Source organism: Oreochromis niloticus, linkage group LG4 (genome assembly GCF_001858045.2).
Source record: "Oreochromis niloticus isolate F11D_XX linkage group LG4, O_niloticus_UMD_NMBU, whole genome shotgun sequence".
In the NCBI taxonomy this organism is placed as follows: domain Eukaryota; kingdom Metazoa; phylum Chordata; class Actinopteri; order Cichliformes; family Cichlidae; genus Oreochromis; species Oreochromis niloticus.
The window spans coordinates 13288664-13311689 of record NC_031969.2 but is presented as its reverse complement, the minus strand read 5'-3'; the positions used below and the strand labels follow the sequence as shown (position 1 = coordinate 13311689).

The 23026-nt window shown below is 40.4% G+C and overlaps 1 protein-coding gene and 4 long non-coding RNA genes across 5 annotated transcripts; all 5 read right to left on the bottom strand.

Annotated features, from left to right (window-relative positions):
• Positions 1-2630: 2630 nt before the first annotated feature.
• LOC112846662 (uncharacterized) lies at positions 2631-3434 on the bottom strand. The gene is made up of 3 exons (XR_003219781.1): positions 3160-3434; positions 2871-3038; positions 2631-2741 (listed from the first exon to the last, which is right to left on the bottom strand). It is a non-coding gene; the product is annotated as an uncharacterized LOC112846662 (long non-coding RNA).
• A 64-nt stretch (positions 3435-3498) lies between these two features.
• On the bottom strand, positions 3499-6788 carry LOC112846723 (phospholipase A2 inhibitor and Ly6/PLAUR domain-containing protein-like). The gene is made up of 6 exons (XM_025906643.1): positions 6767-6788; positions 6318-6419; positions 6029-6196; positions 5789-5899; positions 4678-4823; positions 3499-3525 (listed from the first exon to the last, which is right to left on the bottom strand). Exons 2-6 carry the CDS (start codon positions 6340-6342, stop codon positions 3499-3501), a joined length of 477 nt encoding a protein of 158 aa, XP_025762428.1. The 5' UTR covers positions 6343-6419; positions 6767-6788.
• A 3464-nt stretch (positions 6789-10252) lies between these two features.
• On the bottom strand, positions 10253-11180 carry LOC112846615 (uncharacterized). The gene is made up of 4 exons (XR_003219667.1): positions 11154-11180; positions 10717-10818; positions 10428-10595; positions 10253-10298 (listed from the first exon to the last, which is right to left on the bottom strand). It is a non-coding gene; the product is annotated as an uncharacterized LOC112846615 (long non-coding RNA).
• A 1697-nt stretch (positions 11181-12877) lies between these two features.
• LOC112846659 (uncharacterized) lies at positions 12878-13499 on the bottom strand. Its single transcript, XR_003219779.1, has 3 exons — positions 13342-13499; positions 13053-13220; positions 12878-12923 (listed from the first exon to the last, which is right to left on the bottom strand). It is a non-coding gene; the product is annotated as an uncharacterized LOC112846659 (long non-coding RNA).
• A 2009-nt stretch (positions 13500-15508) lies between these two features.
• Positions 15509-16436, bottom strand: LOC112846654 (uncharacterized). Its single transcript, XR_003219770.1, has 4 exons — positions 16410-16436; positions 15973-16074; positions 15684-15851; positions 15509-15554 (listed from the first exon to the last, which is right to left on the bottom strand). It is a non-coding gene; the product is annotated as an uncharacterized LOC112846654 (long non-coding RNA).
• Between the last annotated feature and the right edge of the window lie 6590 nt (positions 16437-23026).

Sequence of the window (23026 nt, the reverse complement as noted above, 5' to 3'; positions counted from 1 at the left end):
GTGCAGATGTTGTTGTTGTTGGTGCTGCAGTCGTTGTGGTTGGAGCAGCTGTTGTTGTGGTTGGTGCTGCAATCGTTGTGGTTGGAGCAGCTGTTGTTGTGGTTGGTGCAGCCGTTGTCGTTGTTGGAACAGCAGTTGTTGTGGTTGGTGCTGCAATCGTTGTGGTTGGAGCAGCTGTGGTTGTGGTTGGAGAAGCACTTGTTGTGGTTGGTGCAGCTGTTGTTGTTGTTGGAGCAGCAGTTGTTGTGGTTGGTGCAGATGTTGTTGTTGTTGGTGCTGCAATCGTTGTGGTTGGAGCAGCTGTGGTTGTGGTTGGAGAAGCACTTGTTGAGGTTGATGCTGCAGTCGTTGTGGTTGGAGCAGCTGTGGTTGTGGTTGGAGAAGCACTTGTTGTGGTTTTTGAAGCCTTTGTCGTTCTTGGAGCAGCAATTGTTGTGGTTGGTGCAGCAGTTGTTGTGGTTGGAGCAGCTGTTGTTGTGGTTGGTGCAGCTGTGGTTGTGGTTGGAGCAGCTGTGGTTGTGGTTGGAGCAGCTGTTGTTGTGGTTGGAGCAGCTGTTGTTGTGGTTGGTGCTACTGTTGTTGTGGTTGGTGTAGGTGTGGTTGTGGTTGGAGCAGCTGTGGTTCTGGGTAGAGCAGCTGTTGTTGTGGTTGGTGCTACTGTTGTTGTATTTGGTGCTACTGTTGTTGTAGTTGGTGCAGCTGTGGTTGTGGTTGGAGCAGCTGCGGTTGTGGTTGGTGCCACAGTGATTGTGGTTTCAGCACCTGTTGTTGTGGTTGGAGCAGCTTTGGTTGTTGTTGAAGCAACAGATGTTGTTGCTGCTGCTACTGTTGTTGTGGTTGGTGCCACCGTGGTTGTTGTTGGTGCAGATGTGGTTGTGGTTGGGCAGCTGTGGGTGTGGTTGGAGCAGCAGTTGTTGTGGTTGGTGCAGCTGCTGTCGTTATTGGAGCAGCTGTTGTTGTGGTTGGAGCAGCTTGTGTTGTGGTTGGTGCAGCAGATGTTGTTGTTGAAGCAGCAGATGTTGTTGCTGCCGCTATTGTTTTTGTGGTTGTTGCCACCGTGGTTGTTTTTGGAGCAGATGTGGTTGTGTTTGTTGCAGATGTTGTTGTTGTTGGTGCTGCAATCGTTGTGGTTGGAGCAGCTGTGGTTGTGATTGGAGAAGCACTTGTTGTGGTTGGTGCAGCTGTTGTCGCTGTTGGAGCAACAGTTGTTGTGGTTGGTGCAGATGTTGTTGTTGGTAGTGCTGCAATCGTTGTGGTTGGGGCAGCTGTGGTTGTGGTTGGCGAAGCACTTGTTGTGGTTGGTGCAGCTGTTGTGGTTGTTGGAGCAGCAGTTATTGTGGTTGGTGCAGCTGTTGTCGTTGTTGGAGCAGCAGTTGTTGTGGTTGGTGCTGCAATCGTTGTGGTTGGCGCAGCTGTGGTTGTGGTTGGAGAAGCACTTGTTGTGGTTGGAGCAGCTGTTGTTGTGGTTGATGCTGCAGTCGTTGTGGTTGGAGCAGCTGTGGTTGTGGTTGGTGCTGCAGTCGTTGTAGGTAAATTACAGGTTGGTCCACTCTTGATGGTACCAACACTCTGCATGAAAGGTAGAGAACCCAGGCTTGAAGCAGCTGCACACAGGTTGCTGGATGCACAGCCGTAAGCTGGAAAATCCTTGGTGCCATCGTTCACTGTAGATGAAAAATCCCAGTTTCAACAATTTCACATATTTTTAGACATACATAACTGTGTAATAGCTTTTGAAAATCAAGACATACTTATATAAAAATATAATATTATTGGGTATAAGTTTGAAAAGTTTTCGAGGCAACATTACACTAAACTACTTCCATTTAGCAAACATAAATATCTTGTACAACAACAAAGTAATCTAACATCTTTTTTAATCTGTTCTGTTTGCTCACAATGCTGAAATTTGAAATCTTACTGTAGTGACTTTTGGGTGTACTCTAAGACATGAGTTGTGTGTTCAACATTTCTAATGTATAATACCATACCCACCAGTAAACAATTTTTAATTAGAGACAAGAACAGAGCCTGATTTTCAGTCAGTTGTTTCGTGACTTTCACTATAAAGTTATTGAAAATAAATACTCACAATGTCAGAAGCCAAAGTGATTTCCTTTTAATGAACAGTGTTCTTACTCTCGGTGTTCTATTATCACATGTGTTTTTTTCCATTTAAAGCAGGTAACTGATTTTTCCATCATCAAGAAATCAAAGTGCTCCTCTTGATGTTTTCATGTGTATTTTCTTTACTTTGCTCTTTTTGTGGTGGACATTTATCTCTTTGTTTTCAGCTCTTGTTTTATACAAATGATTAGTCATGACAATAACTGACAGATTAATCAGTACCTCCATGCTACAAATATTGATTTTTGTTTAAAGTTTCGGGAATACTTCTTAACTAATATATTTATGTGTTGTGGACAAATATGTATCATTTCCTACACTGATTATCAAATCTTCATCTTTAAAGATTTAAAGTACAAAATCACATTCATTACAAATACAGATAAAATGCTTGATAATGGTTTTCCTGACAGTCTAAAAAAAAGAATGTTTGTTGAATTTATTTTATGCAAAAACCAAATTTAAAGATGATTTTTGTTAAAGTATGCATGTTGAAGACTCACTTATTGATTGAAAACATTGGTCCTCCACTCCCTGACATTGCAATGGTGTGTTGCACTGAGAGGTGGAACAATAGTTACATAGTAGGCCGTTACTTGACTGAGGAGTAGGGGCTGAAACAGAAAAGAACATCATTTCATTTTAGAAAAGAATATTTCAGCAGATATCAGAATATTGTTTCTTATCCCTTTCTGTCATGTCTGTTCTGTTATGTGTCTTTAACTTGACTGATTTCTACTTACCAGCCAGAGTTGCTGAGTTGCAGTTATCCGTGTTGCAGCACGTGACAGATGCAAGAGCACTTTGAACACCCAGGTCAACTGCAAATGTCTGAGAGCCCGTAGTTGGACACAGGGAGGAAGATGCACATGCCTTGTAGATTTGTGTTGCCGTAGTTCCAGATGAGGTAGCTGCAAAGTAATTTTAATATTTTTAATGATGAATTTTATTAATGTTGATGGAAAGCACACATAGCCCCACAGGTATTTGAAATGTACTGAACTGTATGAAATAATATGAAGAAAAGATTACCTAAAATAGTAGCTGTAACACACATGGTCTCTGAAGAACATGTATTTGCTACTGTGGTTGAACATGTCTGATCTGTGCAGGTTTGACACTGAAGGGCTCCAGCTGCAATCAGGAGAGAAACAATGAAAGGACTGAAGTTAAAATGAAAGATTACAGGTTTTTAAATGCCCCACTATACTGGTATTATTAAAGAGTCTTTATCTCTTCTATTTTTTAAGCTGTTACACAGATTGATGAAATGCTGTTAATCTCTTTAACATCTGTATAAATATATTTTTTAATAAAGTGACATGAAACACTACATTAGTGTTAATTTAAGGTTAATGAAATAAGGATCATTTAAATCACGGAGGCCTGCTCCAACAACTGTCAAACATTTAACAGTTTCTGACTCTATATTTAAAATCTTATCATTTTTTTGGCATGTGTAGCACCACCATGTGGAGCACCTGTTGTCGTTGTTGGAGCAGCTGTTGTTGTGGTTGGTGCTGCAATCGTTGTGGTTGGAGCAGCTGTTGTTGTGGTTGGTGCAGCTGTTGTCGTTGTTGGAGCAGCAGTTGTTGTGGTTGGTGCTGCAATCGTTGTGGTTGGAGCAGCTGTGGTTGTGGTTGGAGAAGCACTTGTTGTGGTTGGTGCAGCTGTTGTTGTTGTTGGAGCAGCAGTTGTTGTGGTTGGTGCAGATGTTGTTGTTGTTGGTGCTGCAATCGTTGTGGTTGGAGCAGCTGTGGTTGTGGTTGGAGAAGCACTTGTTGTGGTTGATGCTGCACTCGTTGTGGTTGGAGCAGCTGTGGTTGTGGTTGGTGCTGCAGTCGTTGTGGTTGGTGCAGATGTTGTTGTTGTTGGTGCTGCAGTCGTTGTGGTTGGAGCAGCTGTTGTTGTGGTTGGTGCTTCAGTCGTTGTGGTTGGTGCAGATGTTGTTGTTGAAGCAGCAGATGTTGTTGCTGCCGCTATTGTTGTTGTGGTTGGTGCCACCGTGGTTGTTTTTGGAGCAGATGTGGTTGTGGTTGGAGCAGCTGTGGTTGTGGTTGGAGAAGCACTTGTTGTGGTTGGTGCAGCTGTTGTCGCTGTTGGAGCAGCAGTTGTTGTGTTTGTTGCAGATGTTGTTGTTGTTAGTGCTGCAATCGTTGTGGTTGGAGCAGCTGTGGTTGTGATTGGAGAAGCACTTGTTGTGGTTGGTGCAGCTGTTGTCGCTGTTGGAGCAACAGTTGTTGTGGTTGGTGCAGATGTTGTTGTTGGTAGTGCTGCAATCGTTGTGGTTGGAGCAGCTGTGGTTGTGGTTGGCGAAGCACTTGTTGTGGTGGGTGCAGCTGTTGTCGCTGTTGGAGCAGCAGTTATTGTGGTTGGTGCAGCTGTTGTCGTTGTTGGAGCAGCAGTTGTTGTGGTTGGTGCTGCAATCGTTGTGGTTGGCGCAGCTGTGGTTGTGGTTGGAGAAGCACTTGTTGTGGTTGGAGCAGCTGTTGTTGTGGTTGGTGCAGCTGTTGTCGTTGTTGGAGCAGCTTTGGTTGTGGTTGGTGCTGCAGTCGTTGTAGGTAAATTGCAGGTTGGTCCACTCTTGATGGTACCAACACTCTGCATGAAAGGTAGAGAACCCAGGCTTGAAGCAGCTGCACACAGGTTGCTGGATGCACAGCCGTAAGCTGGAAAATCCTTGGTGCCATCGTTCACTGTAGATGAAAAATCCCAGTTTCAACAATTTCACATATTTTTAGACATACATAACTGTGTAACAGCTTTTGAAAATCAAGACATACTTATATAAAAATATAATATTATTGGGTATAAGTTCGAAAAGTTTTCGAGGCAACATTACACTAAACTACTTCCATTTAGCAAACATAAATATCTTGTACAACAACAAAGTAATCTAACATCTTTTTTAATCTGTTCTGTTTGCTCACAATGCTGAAACTTGAAATCTTACTGTAGTGACTTTTGGGTGTACTCTAAGACCTGAGTTGTGTGTTCAACATTTCTAATGTATAATACCATACCCACCAGTAAACAATTTTTAATTAGAGACAAGAACAGAGCCTGATTTTCAGTCAGTTGTTTCGTGACTTTCACTATAAAGTTATTGAAAATAAATACTCACAATGTCAGAAGCCAAAGTGATTTCCTTTTAATGAACAGTGTTCTTACTCTCGGTGTTCTATTATCACATGTGTTTTTTTCCATTTAAAGCAGGTAACTGATTTTTCCATCATCAAGAAATCAAAGTGCTCCTCTTGATGTTTTCATGTGTATTTTCTTTACTTTGCTCTTTTTGTAGTGGACATTTATCTCTTTGTTTTCAGCTCTTGTTTTATACAAATGATTAGTCATGACAATAACTGACAGATTAATCAGTACCTCCATGCTACAAATATTGATTTTTGTTTAAAGTTTCGGGAATACTTCTTAACTAATATATTTATGTGTTGTGGACAAATATGTATCATTTCCTACACTGATTATCAAATCTTCATCTTTAAAGATTTAAAGTACAAAATCACATTCATTACAAATACAGATAAAATGCTTGATAATGGTTTTCCTGACAGTCTAAAAAAAGAATGTTTGTTGAATTTATTTTATGCAAAAACCAAATTTAAAGATGATTTTTGTTAAAGTATGCATGTTGAAGACTCACTTATTGATTGAAAACATTGGTCCTCCACTCCCTGACATTGCAATGGTGTGTTGCACTGAGAGGTGGAACAATAGTTACATAGTAGGCCGTTACTTGACTGAGGAGTAGGGGCTGAAACAGAAAAGAACATCATTTCATTTTAGAAAAGAATATTTCAGCAGATATCAGAATATTGTTTCTTATCCCTTTCTGTCATGTCTGTTCTGTTATGTGTCTTTAACTTGACTGATTTCTACTTACCAGCCAGAGTTGCTGAGTTGCAGTTATCCGTGTTGCAGCACGTGACAGATGCAAGAGCACTTTGAACACCCAGGTCAACTGCAAATGTCTGAGAGCCCGTAGTTGGACACAGGGAGGAAGATGCACATGCCTTGTAGATTTGTGTTGCCGTAGTTCCAGATGAGGTAGCTGCAAAGTAATTTTAATATTTTTAATGATGAATTTTATTAATGTTGATGGAAAGCACACATAGCCCCACAGGTATTTGAAATGTACTGAACTGTATGAAATAATATGAAGAAAAGATTACCTAAAATAGTAGCTGTAACACACATGGTCTCTGAAGAACATGTATTTGCTACTGTGGTTGAACATGTCTGATCTGTGCAGGTTTGACACTGAAGGGCTCCAGCTGCAATCAGGAGAGAAACAATGAAAGGACTGAAGTTAAAATGAAAGATTACAGGTTTTTAAATGCCCCACTATACTGGTATTATTAAAGAGACTTTATCTCTTCTATTTTTTAAGCTGTTACACAGATTGATGAAATGCTGTTAATCTCTTTAACATCTGTATAAATATATTTTTTAATAAAGTGACATGAAACACTACATTAGTGTTAATTTAAGGTTAATGAAATAAGGATCATTTAAATCACGGAGGCCTGCTCCAACAACTGTCAAACATTTAACAGTTTCTGACTCTATATTTAAAATCTTATCATTTTTTTGGCATGTGTAGCACCACCATGTGGAGCACCTGTTGTCGTTGTTGGAGCAGCTGTTGTTGTGGTTGGTGCTGCAATCGTTGTGGTTGGAGCAGCTGTTGTTGTGGTTGGTGCAGCTGTTGTCGTTGTTGGAGCAGCAGTTGTTGTGGTTGGTGCTGCAATCGTTGTGGTTGGAGAAGCTGTGGTTGTGGTTGGAGAAGCACTTGTTGTGGTTGGTGCAGCTGTTGTTGTTGTTGGAGCAGCAGTTGTTGTGGTTGGTGCAGATGTTGTTGTTGTTGGTGCTGCAATCGTTGTGGTTGGAGCAGCTGTGGTTGTGGTTGGAGAAGCACTTGTTGTGGTTGATGCTGCAGTCGTTGTGGTTGGAGCAGCTGTGGTTGTGGTTGGTGCTGCAGTCGTTGTGGTTGGTGCAGATGTTGTTGTTGTTGGTGCTGCAGTCGTTGTGGTTGGAGCAGCTGTTGTTGTGGTTGATGCTGCAGTCGTTGTGGTTGGAGCAGCTGTGGTTGTGGTTGGTGCTGCAGTCATTGTGGTTGGTGCAGATGTTGTTGTTGTTGGTGCTGCAGTCGTTGTGGTTGGAGCAGCTGTGGTTGTGGTTGGTGCTTCAGTCGTTGTGGTTGGTGCAGATGTTGTTGTTGTTGGTGCTGCAGTCGTTGTGGTTGGAGCAGCAGTTGTTGTGGTTGGTGCTGCAATCGTTGTTGTTGGAGCAGCTGTGGTTGTGGTTGGAGAAGCACTTGTTGTGGTTGGTGCAGCTGTTGTTGTTGTTGGAGCAGCAGTTGTTGTGGTTGGTGCAGATGTTGTTGTTGTTGGTGCTGCAGTCGTTGTGGTTGGAGCAGCTGTTGTTGTGGTTGATGCTGCAGTCGTTGTGGTTGGAGCAGCTGTGGATGTGGTTGGTGCTGCAGTCGTTGTGGTTGGTGCAGATGTTGTTGTTGTTGGTGCTGCAGTCGTTGTGGTTGGAGCAGCTGTGGTTGTGGTTGGTGCTTCAGTCGTTGTGGTTGGTGCAGATGTTGTTGTTGTTGGTGCTGCAGTCGTTGTGGTTGGAGCAGATGTTGTTGTGGTTGGTGCTGCAATCGTTGTTGTTGGAGCAGCTGTGGTTGTGGTTGGAGAAGCACTTGTTGTGGTTGGTGCAGCTGTTGTTGTTGTTGGAGCAGCAGTTGTTGTGGTTGGTGCAGATGTTGTTGTGGTTGGTGCTGCAGTCGTTGTGGTTGGAGCAGCTGTTGTTGTGGTTGGTACTGCAATCGTTGTGGTTGGAGCAGCTGTTGTTGTGGTTGGTGCAGCTGTTGTCGTTGTTCGAACAGCAGTTGTTGTGGTTGGTGCTGCAATCGTTGTGGTTGGAGCAGCTGTGGTTGTGGTTGGAGAAGCACTTGTTGTGGTTGGTGCAGCTGTTGTTGTTGTTGGAGCAGCAGTTGTTGTGGTTGGTGCAGATGTTTTTGTTGTTGGTGCTGCAATCGTTGTGGTTGGAGCAGCTGTGGTTGTGGTTGGAGAAGCACTTGTTGAGGTTGATGCTGCAGTCGTTGTGGTTGGAGCAGCTGTGGTTGTGGTTGGTGCTGCAGTCGTTGTGGTTGGTGCAGATGTTGTTGGTGTTGGTGCTGCAGTCGTTGTGGTTGGAGCAGCTGTTGTTGTGGTTGATGCTGCAGTCGTTGTGGTTGGAGCAGCTGTGGTTGTGGTTGGTGCTGCAGTCGTTGTGGTTGGTGCAGATGTTGTTGTTGTTGGTGCTGCAGTCGTTGTGGTTGGAGCAGCTGTGGTTGTGGTTGGTGATTCAGTCGTTGTGGTTGGTGCAGATGTTGTTGTTGTTGGTGCTGCAGTCGTTGTGGTTGGAGCAGCAGTTGTTGTGGTTGGTGCTGCAATCTTTGTTGTTGGAGCAGCTGTGGTTGTGGTTGGAGAAGCACTTGTTGTGGTTGGTGCAGCTGTTGTCGTTGTTGGAGCAACAGTTGTTGTGGTTGGTGCAGATGTTGTTGTTGTTGGTGCTGCAATCGTTGTGGTTGGAGCAGCTGTGGTTGTGGTTGGTGCTGCAGTCGTTGTGGTTGGTGCAGATGTTGTTGTTGTTGGTGCTGCAGTCGTTGTGGTTGGAGCAGCTGTGGTTGTGGTTTGTGCTGCAGTCGTTGTGGTTGGTGCAGATGTTGTTGTTGTTGGTGCTGCAGTCGTTGTGGTTGGAGCAGCAGTTGTTGTGGTTGGTGCTGCAATCGTTGTTGTTGGAGCAGCTGTGGTTGTGGTTGGAGAAGCACTTGTTGTGGTTGGTGCAGCTGTTGTCGTTGTTGGAGCAGCAGTTGTTGTGGTTGGTGCAGATGTTGTTGTTGTTGGTGCTGCAGTCGTTGTGGTTGGAGCAGCTGTGGTTGTGGTTGGTGCTGCAGTCGTTGTAGGTAAATTGCAGGTTGGTCCACTCTTGATGGTACCAACACTCTGCATGAAAGGTAGAGAACCCAGGCTTGAAGCAGCTGCACACAGGTTGCTGGATGCACAGCCGTAAGCTGGAAAATCCTTGGTGCCATCGTTCACTGTAGATGAAAAATCCCAGTTTCAACAATTTCACATATTTTTAGACATACATAACTGTGTAATAGCTTTTGAAAATCAAGACATACTTATAGAAAAATATAATATTATTGGGTATAAGTTCGAAAAGTTTTCGAGGCAACATTACACTAAACTACTTCCATTTAGCAAACATAAATATCTTGTACAACAACAAAGTAATCTAACATCTTTTTTAATCTGTTCTGTTTGCTCACAATGCTGAAACTTGAAATCTTACTGTAGTGACTTTTGGGTGTACTCTAAGACCTGAGTTGTGTGTTCAACATTTCTAATGTATAATACTGTACCCACCAGTAAACAATTTTTAATTAGAGACAAGAACAGAGCCTGATTTTCAGTTAGTTGTTTCGTGACTTTCACTATCAAGTTATTGAAAACAAATACTCACAATGTCAGAAGCCAAAGTGATTTCCTTTTAATGAACAGTGTTCCTACACTCGGTGTTCTATTATCACGTGTTTTTTTCCATTTAAAGCAGGTAACTGATTTTTCCATCATCAAGAAATCAAAGTGCTCCTCTTGATGTTTTCATGTGTATTTTCTTTACTTTGCTCTTTTTGTAGTGGACATTTATCTCTTTGTTTTCAGCTCTTGTTTTATACAAATGATTAGTCATGACAATAACCGACAGATTAATCAGTACCTCCATGCTACAAATATTGATTTTTGTTTAAAGTTTCGGGAATACTTCTTAACTAATATATTTATGTGTTGTGGACAAATATGTATCATTTCCTACACTGATTATCAAATCTTCATCTTTAAAGATTTAAAGTACAAAATCACATTCATTACAAATACAGATAAAATGCTTGATAATGGTTTTCCTGACAGTCTAAAAAAAAGAATGTTTGTTGAATTTATTTTATGCAAAAACCAAATTTAAAGATGCTTTTTGTTAAAGTATGCATGTTGAAGACTCACTTATTGATTGAAAGCATTGGTCCTCCACTCCCTGACATTGCAATGGTGTGTTGCACTGAGAGGTGGAACAATAGTTACATAGTAGGCCGTTACTTGACTGAGGAGTAGGGGCTGAAACAGAAAAGAACATCATTTCATTTTAGAACAGAATATTTCAGCAGATATCAGAATATTGTTTCTTATCCCTTTCTGTCATGTCTGTTCTGTTATGTGTCTTTAACTTGACTGATTTCTACTTACCAGCCAGAGTTGCTGAGTTGCAGTTATCCGTGTTGCAGCACGTGACAGATGCAAGAGCACTTTGAACACCCAGGTCAACTGCAAATGTCTGAGAGCCCGTAGTTGGACACAGGGAGGAAGATGCACATGCCTTGTAGATTTGTGTTGCCGTAGTTCCAGATGAGGTAGCTGCAAAGTAATTTTAATATTTTTAATGATGAATTTTATTAATGTTGATGGAAAGCACACATAGCCCCACAGGTATTTGAAATGTACTGAACTGTATGAAATAATATGAAGAAAAGATTACCTAAAATAGTAGCTGTAACACACATGGTCTCTGAAGAACATGTATTTGCTACTGTGGTTGAACATGTCTGATCTGTGCAGGTTTGACACTGAAGGGCTCCAGCTGCAATCAGGAGAGAAACAATGAAAGGACTGAAGTTAAAATGAAAGATTACAGGTTTTTAAATGCCCCACTATACTGGTATTATTAAAGAGTCTTTATCTCTTCTATTTTTTAAGCTGTTACACAGATTGATGAAATGCTGTTAATCTCTTTAACATCTGTATGAATATATTTTTTAATAAAGTGACATGAAACACTTAGTGTTTAGTGTTAATTTAAGGTTAATGAAATAAGGATCATTGAAATCACGGAGGCCTGCTCCAACAACTGTCAAACATTTAACAGTTTCTGACTCTATATTTAAAATTTTATCATTTTTTTGGCATGTGGAGCACCTGTTGTCGGGGTTGGAGCAGCTGTTGTTGTGGTTGGTGCTGCAATCGTTGTGGTTGGAGCAGCTGTGGTTGTGGTTGGAGAAGCACTTGTTGTGGTTGGTGCAGCTGTTGTCGTTGTTGGAGCAACAGTTGTTGTGGTTGGTGCAGATGTTGTTGTTGTTGGTGCTGCAATCGTTGTGGTTGGAGCAGCTGTGGTTGTGGTTGGTGCTGCAGTCGTTGTGGTTGGTGCAGATGTTGTTGTTGTTGGTGCTGCAGTCGTTGTGGTTGGAGCAGCTGTGGTTGTGGTTGGTGCTGCAGTCGTTGTGGTTGGTGCAGATGTTGTTGTTGTTGGTGCTGCAGTCGTTGTGGTTGGAGCAGCAGTTGTTGTGGTTGGTGCTGCAATCGTTGTTGTTGGAGCAGCTGTGGTTGTGGTTGGAGAAGCACTTGTTGTGGTTGGTGCAGCTGTTGTCGTTGTTGGAGCAGCAGTTGTTGTGGTTGGTGCAGATGTTGTTGTTGTTGGTGCTGCAGTCGTTGTGGTTGGAGCAGCTGTGGTTGTGGTTGGTGCTGCAGTCGTTGTAGGTAAATTGCAGGTTGGTCCACTCTTGATGGTACCAACACTCTGCATGAAAGGTAGAGAACCCAGGCTTGAAGCAGCTGCACACAGGTTGCTGGATGCACAGCCGTAAGCTGGAAAATCCTTGGTGCCATCGTTCACTGTAGATGAAAAATCCCAGTTTCAACAATTTCACATATTTTTAGACATACATAACTGTGTAACAGCTTTTGAAAATCAAGACATACTTATAGAAAAATATAATATTATTGGGTATAAGTTCGAAAAGTTTTCGAGGCAACATTACACTAAACTACTTCCATTTAGCAAACATAAATATCTTGTACAACAACAAAGTAATCTAACATCTTTTTTAATCTGTTCTGTTTGCTCACAATGCTGAAACTTGAAATCTTACTGTAGTGACTTTTGGGTGTACTCTAAGACCTGAGTTGTGTGTTCAACATTTCTAATGTATAATACTGTACCCACCAGTAAACAATTTTTAATTAGAGACAAGAACAGAGCCTGATTTTCAGTCAGTTGTTTCGTGACTTTCACTATCAAGTTATTGAAAACAAATACTCACAATGTCAGAAGCCAAAGTGATTTCCTTTTAATGAACAGTGTTCCTACACTCGGTGTTCTATTATCACATGTGTTTTTTTCCATTTAAAGCAGGTAACTGATTTTTCCATCATCAAGAAATCAAAGTGCTCCTCTTGATGTTTTCATGTGTATTTTCTTTACTTTGCTCTTTTTGTAGTGGACATTTATCTCTTTGTTTTCAGCTCTTGTTTTATACAAATGATTAGTCATGACAATAACTGACAGATTAATCAGTACCTCCATGCTACAAATATTGATTTTTGTTTAAAGTTTCGGGAATACTTCTTAACTAATATATTTATGTGTTGTAGACAAATATGTATCATTTCCTACACTGATTATCAAATCTTCATCTTTAAAGATTTAAAGTACAAAATCACATTCATTACAAATACAGATAAAATGCTTGATAATGGTTTTCCTGACAGTCTAAAAAAAAGAATGTTTGTTGAATTTATTTTATGCAAAAACCAAATTTAAAGATGCTTTTTGTTAAAGTATGCATGTTGAAGACTCACTTATTGATTGAAAGCATTGGTCCTCCACTCCCTGACATTGCAATGGTGTGTTGCACTGAGAGGTGGAACAATAGTTACATAGTAGGCCGTTACTTGACTGAGGAGTAGGGGCTGAAACAGAAAAGAACATCATTTCATTTTAGAACAGAATATTTCAGCAGATATCAGAATATTGTTTCTTATCCCTTTCTGTCATGTCTGTTCTGTTATGTGTCTTTAACTTGACTGATTTCTACTTACCAGCCAGAGTTGCTGAGTTGCAGTTATCCGTGTTGCAGCACGTGACAGATGCAAGAGCACTTTGAACACCCAGGTCAACTGCAAATGTCTGAGAGCCCGTAGTTGGACACAGGGAGGAAGATGCACATGCCTTGTAGATTTGTGTTGCCGTAGTTCCAGATGAGGTAGCTGCAAAGTAATTTTAATATTTTTAATGATGAATTTTATTAATGTTGATGGAAAGCACACATAGCCTCACAGGTATTTGAAATGTACTGAACTGTATGAAATAATATGAAGAAAAGATTACCTAAAATAGTAGCTGTAACACACATGGTCTCTGAAGAACATGTATTTGCTATTGTGGTTGAACATGTCTGATCTGTGCAGGTTTGACACTGAAGGGCTCCAGCTGCAATCAGGAGAGAAACAATGAAAGGACTGAAGTTAAAATGAAAGATTACAGGTTTTTAAATGCCCCACTATACTGGTATTATTAAAGAGTCTTTATCTCTTCTATTTTTAAGCTGTTACACAGATTGATGAAATGCTGTTAATCTCTTTAACATCTGTATAAATATATTTTTTAATAAAGTGACATGAAACACTACATTAGTGTTAATTTAAGGTTAATGAAATAAGGATCATTGAAATCACGGAGGCCTGCTCCAACAACTGTCAAACATTTAACAGTTTCTGACTCTATATTTAAAATCTTATCATTTTTTTGGCATGTGTAGCACCACCATGTGGAGCACCTGTTGTCGTTGTTGGAGCAGCTGTTGTTGTGGTTGGTGCTGCAATCGTTGTGGTTGGAGCAGCTGTGGTTGTGGTTGGAGAAGCACTTGTTGTGGTTGGTGCAGCTGTTGTCGTTGTTGGAGCAACAGTTGTTGTGGTTGGTGCAGATCTTGTTGTTGTTGGTGCTGCAATCGTTGTGGTTGGAGCAGCTGTGGTTGTGGTTGGTGTTGCAGTCGTTGTGGTTGGTGCAGATGTTGTTGTTGTTGGTGCTGCATTCGTTGTGGTTGGAGCAGCTGTGGTTGTGGTTTGTGCTGCAGTCGTTGTGGTTGGTGCAGATGTTGTTGTTGTTGGTGCTGCAGTCGTTGTGGTTGGAGCAGCAGTTGTTGTGGTTGGTGCTGCAATCGTTGTTGTTGGAGCAGCTGTGGTTGTGGTTGGAGAAGCACTTGTTGTGGTTGGTGCAGCTGTTGTCGTTGTTGGAGCAGCAGTTGTTGTGGTTGGTGCAGATGTTGTTGTTGTTGGTGCTGCAGTCGTTGTGGTTGGAGCAGCTGTGGTTGTGGTTGGTGCTGCAGTCGTTGTAGGTAAATTGCAGGTTGGTCCACTCTTTATGGTACCAACACTCTGCATGAAAGGTAGAGAACCCAGGCTTGAAGCAGCTGCACACAGGTTGCTGGATGCACAGCCGTAAGCTGGAAAATCCTTGGTGCCATCGTTCACTGTAGATGAAAAATCCCAGTTTCAACAATTTCACATATTTTTAGACATACATAACTGTGTAATAGCTTTTGAAAATCAAGACATACTTATAGAAAAATATAATATTATTGGGTATAAGTTCGAAAAGTTTTCGAGGCAACATTACACTAAACTACTTCCATTTAGCAAACATAAATATCTTGTACAACAACAAAGTAATCTAACATCTTTTTTAATCTGTTCTGTTTGCTCACAATGCTGAAACTTGAAATCTTACTGTAGTGACTTTTGGGTGTACTCTAAGACCTGAGTTGTGTGTTCAACATTTCTAATGTATAATACTGTACCCACCAGTAAACAATTTTTAATTAGAGACAAGAACAGAGCCTGATTTTCAGTTAGTTGTTTCGTGACTTTCACTATCAAGTTATTGAAAACAAATACTCACAATGTCAGAAGCCAAAGTGATTTCCTTTTAATGAACAGTGTTCCTACACTCGGTGTTCTATTATCACGTGTTTTTTTCCATTTAAAGCAGGTAACTGATTTTTCCATCATCAAGAAATCAAAGTGCTCCTCTTGATGTTTTCATGTGTATTTCTTTACTTTGCTCTTTTGTAGTGGACATTTATCTCTTTGTTTTCAGCTCTTGTTTTATACAAATGATTAGTCATGACAATAACCGACAGATTAATCAGTACCTCCATGCTACAAATATTGATTTTTGTTTAAAGTTTCGGGAATACTTCTTAACTAATATATTTATGTGTTGTGGACAAATATGTATCATTTCCTACACTGATTATCAAATCTTCATCTTTAAAGATTTAAAGTACAAAATCACATTCATTACAAATACAGATAAAATGCTTGATAATGGTTTTCCTGACAGTCTAAAAAAAGAATGTTTGTTGAATTTATTTTATGCAAAAACCAAATTTAAAGATGCTTTTTGTTAAAGTATGCATGTTGAAGACTCACTTATTGATTGAAAGCATTGGTCCTCCACTCCCTGACATTGCAATGGTGTGTTGCACTGAGAGGTGGAACAATAGTTACATAGTAGGCCGTTACTTGACTGAGGAGTAGGGGCTGAAACAGAAAAGAACATCATTTCATTTTAGAAAAGAATATTTCAGCAGATATCAGAATATTGTTTCTTATCCCTTTCTGTCATGTCTGTTCTGTTATGTGTCTTTAACTTGACTGATTTCTACTTACCAGCCAGAGTTGCTGAGTTGCAGTTATCCGTGTTGCAGCACGTGACAGATGCAAGAGCACTTTGAACACCCAGGTCAACTGCAAATGTCTGAGAGCCCGTAGTTGGACACAGGGAGGAAGATGCACATGCCTTGTAGATTTGTGTTGCCGTAGTTCCAGATGAGGTAGCTGCAAAGTAATTTTAATATTTTTAATGATGAATTTTATTAATGTTGATGGAAAGCACACATAGCCTCACAGGTATTTGAAATGTACTGAACTGTATGAAATAATATGAAGAAAAGATTACCTAAAATAGTAGCTGTAACACACATGGTCTCTGAAGAACATGTATTTGCTACTGTGGTTGAACATGTCTGATCTGTGCAGGTTTGACACTGAAGGGCTCCAGCTGCAATCAGGAGAGAAACAATGAAAGGACTGAAGTTAAAATGAAAGATTACAGGTTTTTAAATGCCCCACTATACTGGTATTATTAAAGAGTCTTTATCTCTTCTATTTTTTAAGCTGTTACACAGATTGATGAAATGCTGTTAATCTCTTTAACATCTGTATGAATATATTTTTTAATAAAGTGACATGAAACACTTAGTGTTTAGTGTTAATTTAAGGTTAATGAAATAAGGATCATTGAAATCACGGAGGCCTGCTCCAACAACTGTCAAACATTTAACAGTTTCTGACTCTATATTTAAAATTTTATCATTTTTTTGGCATGTGGAGCACCTGTTGTCGGGGTTGGAGCAGCTGTTGTTGTGGTTGGTGCTGCAATCGTTGTGGTTGGAGCAGCTGTGGTTGTGGTTGGAGAAGCACTTGTTGTGGTTGGTGCAGCTGTTGTCGTTGTTGGAGCAACAGTTGTTGTGGTTGGTGCAGATGTTGTTGTTGTTGGTGCTGCAATCGTTGTGGTTGGAGCAGCTGTGGTTGTGGTTGGTGCTGCAGTCGTTGTGGTTGGTGCAGATGTTGTTGTTGTTGGTGCTGCAGTCGTTGTGGTTGGAGCAGCTGTGGTTGTGGTTGGTGCTGCAGTCGTTGTGGTTGGTGCAGATGTTGTTGTTGTTGGTGCTGCAGTCGTTGTGGTTGGAGCAGCAGTTGTTGTGGTTGGTGCTGCAATCGTTGTTGTTGGAGCAGCTGTGGTTGTGGTTGGAGAAGCACTTGTTGTGGTTGGTGCAGCTGTTGTCGTTGTTGGAGCAGCAGTTGTTGTGGTTGGTGCAGATGTTGTTGTTGTTGGTGCTGCAGTCGTTGTGGTTGGAGCAGCTGTGGTTGTGGTTGGTGCTGCAGTCGTTGTAGGTAAATTGCAGGTTGGTCCACTCTTGATGGTACCAACACTCTGCATGAAAGGTAGAGAACCCAGGCTTGAAGCAGCTGCACACAGGTTGCTGGATGCACAGCCGTAAGCTGGAAAATCCTTGGTGCCATCGTTCACTGTAGATGAAAAATCCCAGTTTCAACAATTTCACATATTTTTAGACATACATAACTGTGTAACAGCTTTTGAAAATCAAGACATACTTATAGAAAAATATAATATTATTGGGTATAAGTTCGAAAAGTTTTCGAGGCAACATTACACTAAACTACTTCCATTTAGCAAACATAAATATCTTGTACAACAACAAAGTAATCTAACATCTTTTTTAATCTGTTCTGTTTGCTCACAATGCTGAAACTTGAAATCTTACTGTAGTGACTTTTGGGTGTACTCTAAGACCTGAGTTGTGTGTTCAACATTTCTAATGTATAATACTGTACCCACCAGTAAACAATTTTTAATTAGAGACAAGAACAGAGCCTGATTTTCAGTCAGTTGTTTCGTGACTTTCACTATCAAGTTATTGAAAACAAATACTCACAATGTCAGAAGCCAAAGTGATTTCCTTTTAATGAACAGTGTTCCTACACTCGGTGTTCTATTATCACATGTGTTTTTTTCCATTTAAAGCAGGTAACTGATTTTTCCATCATCAAGAAATCAAAGTGCTCCTCTTGATGTTTTCATGTGTATTTTCTTTACTTTGCTCTTTTTGTAGTGGACATTTATCTCTTTGTTTTCAGCTCTTGTTTTATACAAATGATTAGTCATGACAATAACTGACAGATTAATCAGTACCTCCATGCTACAAATATTGATTTTTGTTTAAAGTTTCGGGAATACTTCTTAACTAATATATTTATGTGTTGTAGACAAATATGTATCATTTCCTACACTGATTATCAAATCTTCATCTTTAAAGATTTAAAGTACAAAATCACATTCATTACAAATACAGATAAAATGCTTGATAATGGTTTTCCTGACAGTCTAAAAAAAAGAATGTTTGTTGAATTTATTTTATGCAAAAACCAAATTTAAAGATGATTTTTGTTAAAGTATGCATGTTGAAGACTCACTTATTGATTGAAAACATTGGTCCTCCACTCCCTGACATTGCAATGGTGTGTTGCACTGAGAGGTGGAACAATAGTTACATAGTAGGCCGTTACTTGACTGAGGAGTAGGGGCTGAAACAGAAAAGAACATCATTTCATTTTAGAAAAGAATATTTCAGCAGATATCAGAATATTGTTTCTTATCCCTTTCTGTCATGTCTGTTCTGTTATGTGTCTTTAACTTGACTGATTTCTACTTACCAGCCAGAGTTGCTGAGTTGCAGTTATCCGTGTTGCAGCACGTGACAGATGCAAGAGCACTTTGAACACCCAGGTCAACTGCAAATGTCTGAGAGCCCGTAGTTGGACACAGGGAGGAAGATGCACATGCCTTGTAGATTTGTGTTGCCGTAGTTCCAGATGAGGTAGCTGCAAAGTAATTTTAATATTTTTAATGATGAATTTTATTAATGTTGATGGAAAGCACACATAGCCCCACAGGTATTTGAAATGTACTGAACTGTATGAAATAATATGAAGAAAAGATTACCTAAAATAGTAGCTGTAACACACATGGTCTCTGAAGAACATGTATTTGCTACTGTGGTTGAACATGTCTGATCTGTGCAGGTTTGACACTGAAGGGCTCCAGCTGCAATCAGGAGAGAAACAATGAAAGGACTGAAGTTAAAATGAAAGATTACAGGTTTTTAAATGCCCCACTATACTGGTATTATTAAAGAGTCTTTATCTCTTCTATTTTTTAAGCTGTTACACAGATTGATGAAATGCTGCTAATTTAACAGTTTCTGACTCTATATTTAAAATCTTATCATTTTTATGGCATTTAGCAGCGTTTAACACAATAGTGCCCAGCAGACTGTTCACAAAGCTGAGGGATCTAGGACTCAACAGCCGTCTGTCTGCATGGGTGTTGGACTTGCTCTCTGGCAGAACTCAGGTGGTGAGGGTGGGTACACTGAAAAAAAGGGATTGGCCATTTCTTGGATTTACTGTATGTAAGTATCTTGTGTGCATTTAACACAAGTGCCTCATGCTTTAAAGTCAAGTGTAACTATATAGTGTAGAAACTACATGATATGCAGAGAGGCTAGATTAAATTGTTCATATCATGTTCGAGTGAAGTAAGTCAATAATATAGCAATGTTAAATCTCGCGACACTGCACGGGATTTCAGTCTCACGTACTTTGGATCGTGGTTTGAGGAAGGCATCCATCTCAGTCAAGTCGAACAGCCGCCTCTACTTTTTTCGGGATACCGAAAAATTAAATCATGAAGGATCTGTAGATCCTTCATGATTTAATTACATTCATAGAAACATGAAATTATTGTGTTCAAATTACAAGTTAGACTTTTTTAATGTAACAACCACCCAATTTGCTCGATTTGACTGAGATGGATGCCTTCCTGAAACCACGATCCAAAGCGTACAAGACTGAAAGTTATTGACTTACTTCACTCGAACATGATATGAACAATTTAATCTAGCCTCTCTGCATATCATGTAGTTTCTACACTATATAGTTGCACTTAACTTTAAAGCATGAGGCACTTATGTTAAATACACGCAAGATGCTTACGTAAATCCAAGAGTTGGCCAATCCCTTTTTTTCAGTGTACGAAATTCAACAACTTAATTTGTTCTTGTTGAGATGACATGATACTGTTAGGATGCCTGGGTCACTGACCCAGGGTTTTTGGGTTTATTATATTATTTATAATTTCTAGTCTTTGGGTTTTTGTTAGAGTCATGTCTTATGGTTTGTCTCTGTGTAATCCTTAGTTGCTGTCTCCCCTGTCCGCTATATCCCCGTGTCCAGTCAGTGTCTGTGTCTGCCCTGGTCCCACGTCTCTGTTCCCTCTGTAGTGCCTGCATGTGAGTCTGTGTCTTTTGTTCAGTCTGTGTTATGTGTTTCCTGTTTTACTTTGAAGGTCTCTGTCTTATCTCAATGTGTTCAGTTTAGGCTTCCTTGTCTCGTCAGTTCTGATTTGCCCCAGCTGTGTTTCCCTCCTTCTGTGTCTCATTCCCCTCGTTACTTCCCAGTGTACTTAAACCCTGTGTTTCTTTGAGTCAGTGTCGTGTCGTCCCTCATGCTGTGTGGATCTCCCTGTGTTTCCCGTGAGTTTATGTTGTTTCCCAGTTTAGTTTAGTTTAGTTTAGTTTAGTTTAGTTTAGTTTAGTTTAGTTTAGTTTGCTTTGCTTTGCTTTGTATGCTCGTTTTCCCGTGCCAGCAAATAAAGCTGAGTATTTTGAGTTCATCCCTTGAGTCTGAGTCCTGCATTTTGGGTCCACCACTCCTCCTTGCCTGCCTGCCACACAGCCAACCTTAACAGATACAATCTAGTAAGAGTGGTTAGTGTCTGGACTCATGAAATTCACAAGATCGCACTAGATTTCAAACTGCAGGGAAATCACTGGAGTTATGAGAGGCAGACAACTACACACACACCACGTGTATGCTGTCGCTATTTATTGTGGATTAACCTGTTAAGGACAAAAACGTACAGAAAATTCTGCATCAAGCCTTTAAATCATAGCTTTCCTACTTTTGCTAAGTCTGGATTGATGGCATGGTGGTTAGTGCTGTTGCCTCACAGTAAGAAGGGCCTGGGTTCAAATCCACAGTAGTTTGCACTGGTTTCTCTCTGGGTATTCTGGTTTCCTCCCACAGTTAAAAGTCATGCAGTTTATTAGAGTTAGGTTAATTGGTGATTCTAAATTACCTGTGAATATGAGTGCAAATGGTTGTTTGTCTCTATGTGATAGACAGGTGAGCTGTCTGGGGTTATGCCCCAGCCCCTCTGCGACCAGGATAAAGATAGGAGGATGCAGTTGTTGTAGATCTGTTCAATTTTTATGTTAGCCAGACTCTAGACTGTTGAACATTATGTAATATGAAGACAACATGTAGTATTTAAGTGACCAAGTAGTATTGGAGTAAAACTTATTGAATAGTGTTGGAATAAAATGACAAAATTGTGAAGGATTAAAATATTACAAGAGCTCGACTTACTTCTTCTGAACATGTTTCAATCGCGTTTTATCAACACAAAATGCACATGTTTATTGAATATGAATAAGTTGTGTTGATTTAACTCAGTTGTTTAAGTTTCTGCCAAAGCAAAACATTTGTGTGCAACCAATGTCCACTATTGAATGAAGTAAATCCAACATGGGCTTTTTTTCAGTGTAGATGGGTCTCTAACAGCATCACCATTAACAAGGGTGTGTCCTCTCGCCACTGCTCTACTCCCTCTATACTTCAGACTGTGTGGCCACCCATGGCTCCAACACCATTGTGAAGTTTGCTGACGACACAGTGGTGTTGGGCGCCATCTCCAACAACGATGAGGCGGCCTACATTGACAAAGTTAAGAATCTGGCATCATGGTGCCAGGATAACCACCTCCAGCTGAACGTCAGCAAGACCAAGGAGCTAGTGGTGGACTTCAGAAGGAGTCAGCACAGAGACTATAAGCCCATTATTATCAATGGAGCTCCAGTGGAGAGGGTGCAGTCCTTTAAGTATCTCTGTATCCACATTTCCTCAGACCTGACATGGGCTGCCCACATTCAGGTCTAGACCAAAAAGGCTAGGCAGCGCCTGTACCACCTCCGACAACTGAGAAAGTTCAGGGTCTCGCCAGTGATCCTCAGGATTTTCTATGCAGGCGCTGTGGAGAGCATCCTCACACAGAACATCACATCCTGGTTTGGGAACAGCTGTGTTAAGGACCAAAAAGCTCTTCAGAGAGTGATCCATACAGCAGAATGCTGCTGCAGGATTGCCCCCCTTCAGGACACCTACACCAGGAGATGATGGACTAGAGCAGGTCAGATACTGAAGGACCCGTCCCATCCTGGCAACAAACTGTTCCAACTTCTGCAATCCGGCAGAAGGTTCCGTATCATCCGGGCAAGGACAGAGAGACTCAAGAGGAGTTTCTAGCCCCAAGCCATCCGGGCCCTAAACCTTAACACTTTTTTATGCAGCACTATTTTTTGCAATATTAAGTTGGACTTCAACCCCGAGTTATCTCTGGGTTAAGTAACAGGTTGTGGCATTCACATCACAAACTGAACTAAGATTTTCAACAAAGTACTAATCCTAATATCCATCATTATGTCCTTCACGTATATTTGGTAATCACTTTTCCTTATTTCTAGTATAAAGTAGACCTAATCCACTCAGTAAAATAATTTGAACAAAGTGAAATATTTCCACATCAGTTTGCCAAACAGATTCAGAAACAGATTTTATAAACTAAAACAAAAAGTCTGGCATATCTTTCTATGCTTTGGAAAGAAACTTAGTTATGTGTGTGGTTCGATCCACCACAAACATAACTAAGTGATCCTCTTGTGAAGTGTTTGGATGTTTTTGGGAAACATTTTCTTTTACTGTTAAATTTTAAGGGTTTTAGTGTTAGATTTGAAATGCTTAAAACAAATCCTGAATGATAAGAAAAAGTGTAGTTACCTGTGCTGGATATTCCCAAGAGAAGGATCAGAACAGTCACCTTCATTGTGATGAACAGGTCAGTTCTACAGATTAGTTTCCCTGGACTGATACTAAACCTCAGGAGCACTGCTACACTTTATATACTGAACAGGTGAACTCAGGATTGGGTGTGTTTAAATTTTTACAGCATGAACATTTAGAAAAATCATTTGCCAAATCATTCTGTCAGTACACTCTACCACACCCTTTGTTCAATTGTACGTTTATACAAAAAGGGTATGCAACAGCGTCCTCATTTTCTCTTTTGCTATGTAACATTATTTTAGTTACATATTCATGCATGTCTTACATTTCTTTACTTACTAAATTAATATGATTCCATCAATACTGGTCAGAGTTGATAAAACCTGGTAGAGTATGGAATGAATAGCCATGGTGAGATAATTCCTACCTCATACTACATGAAATATTGCAATGCATTATTTTTTAAATCC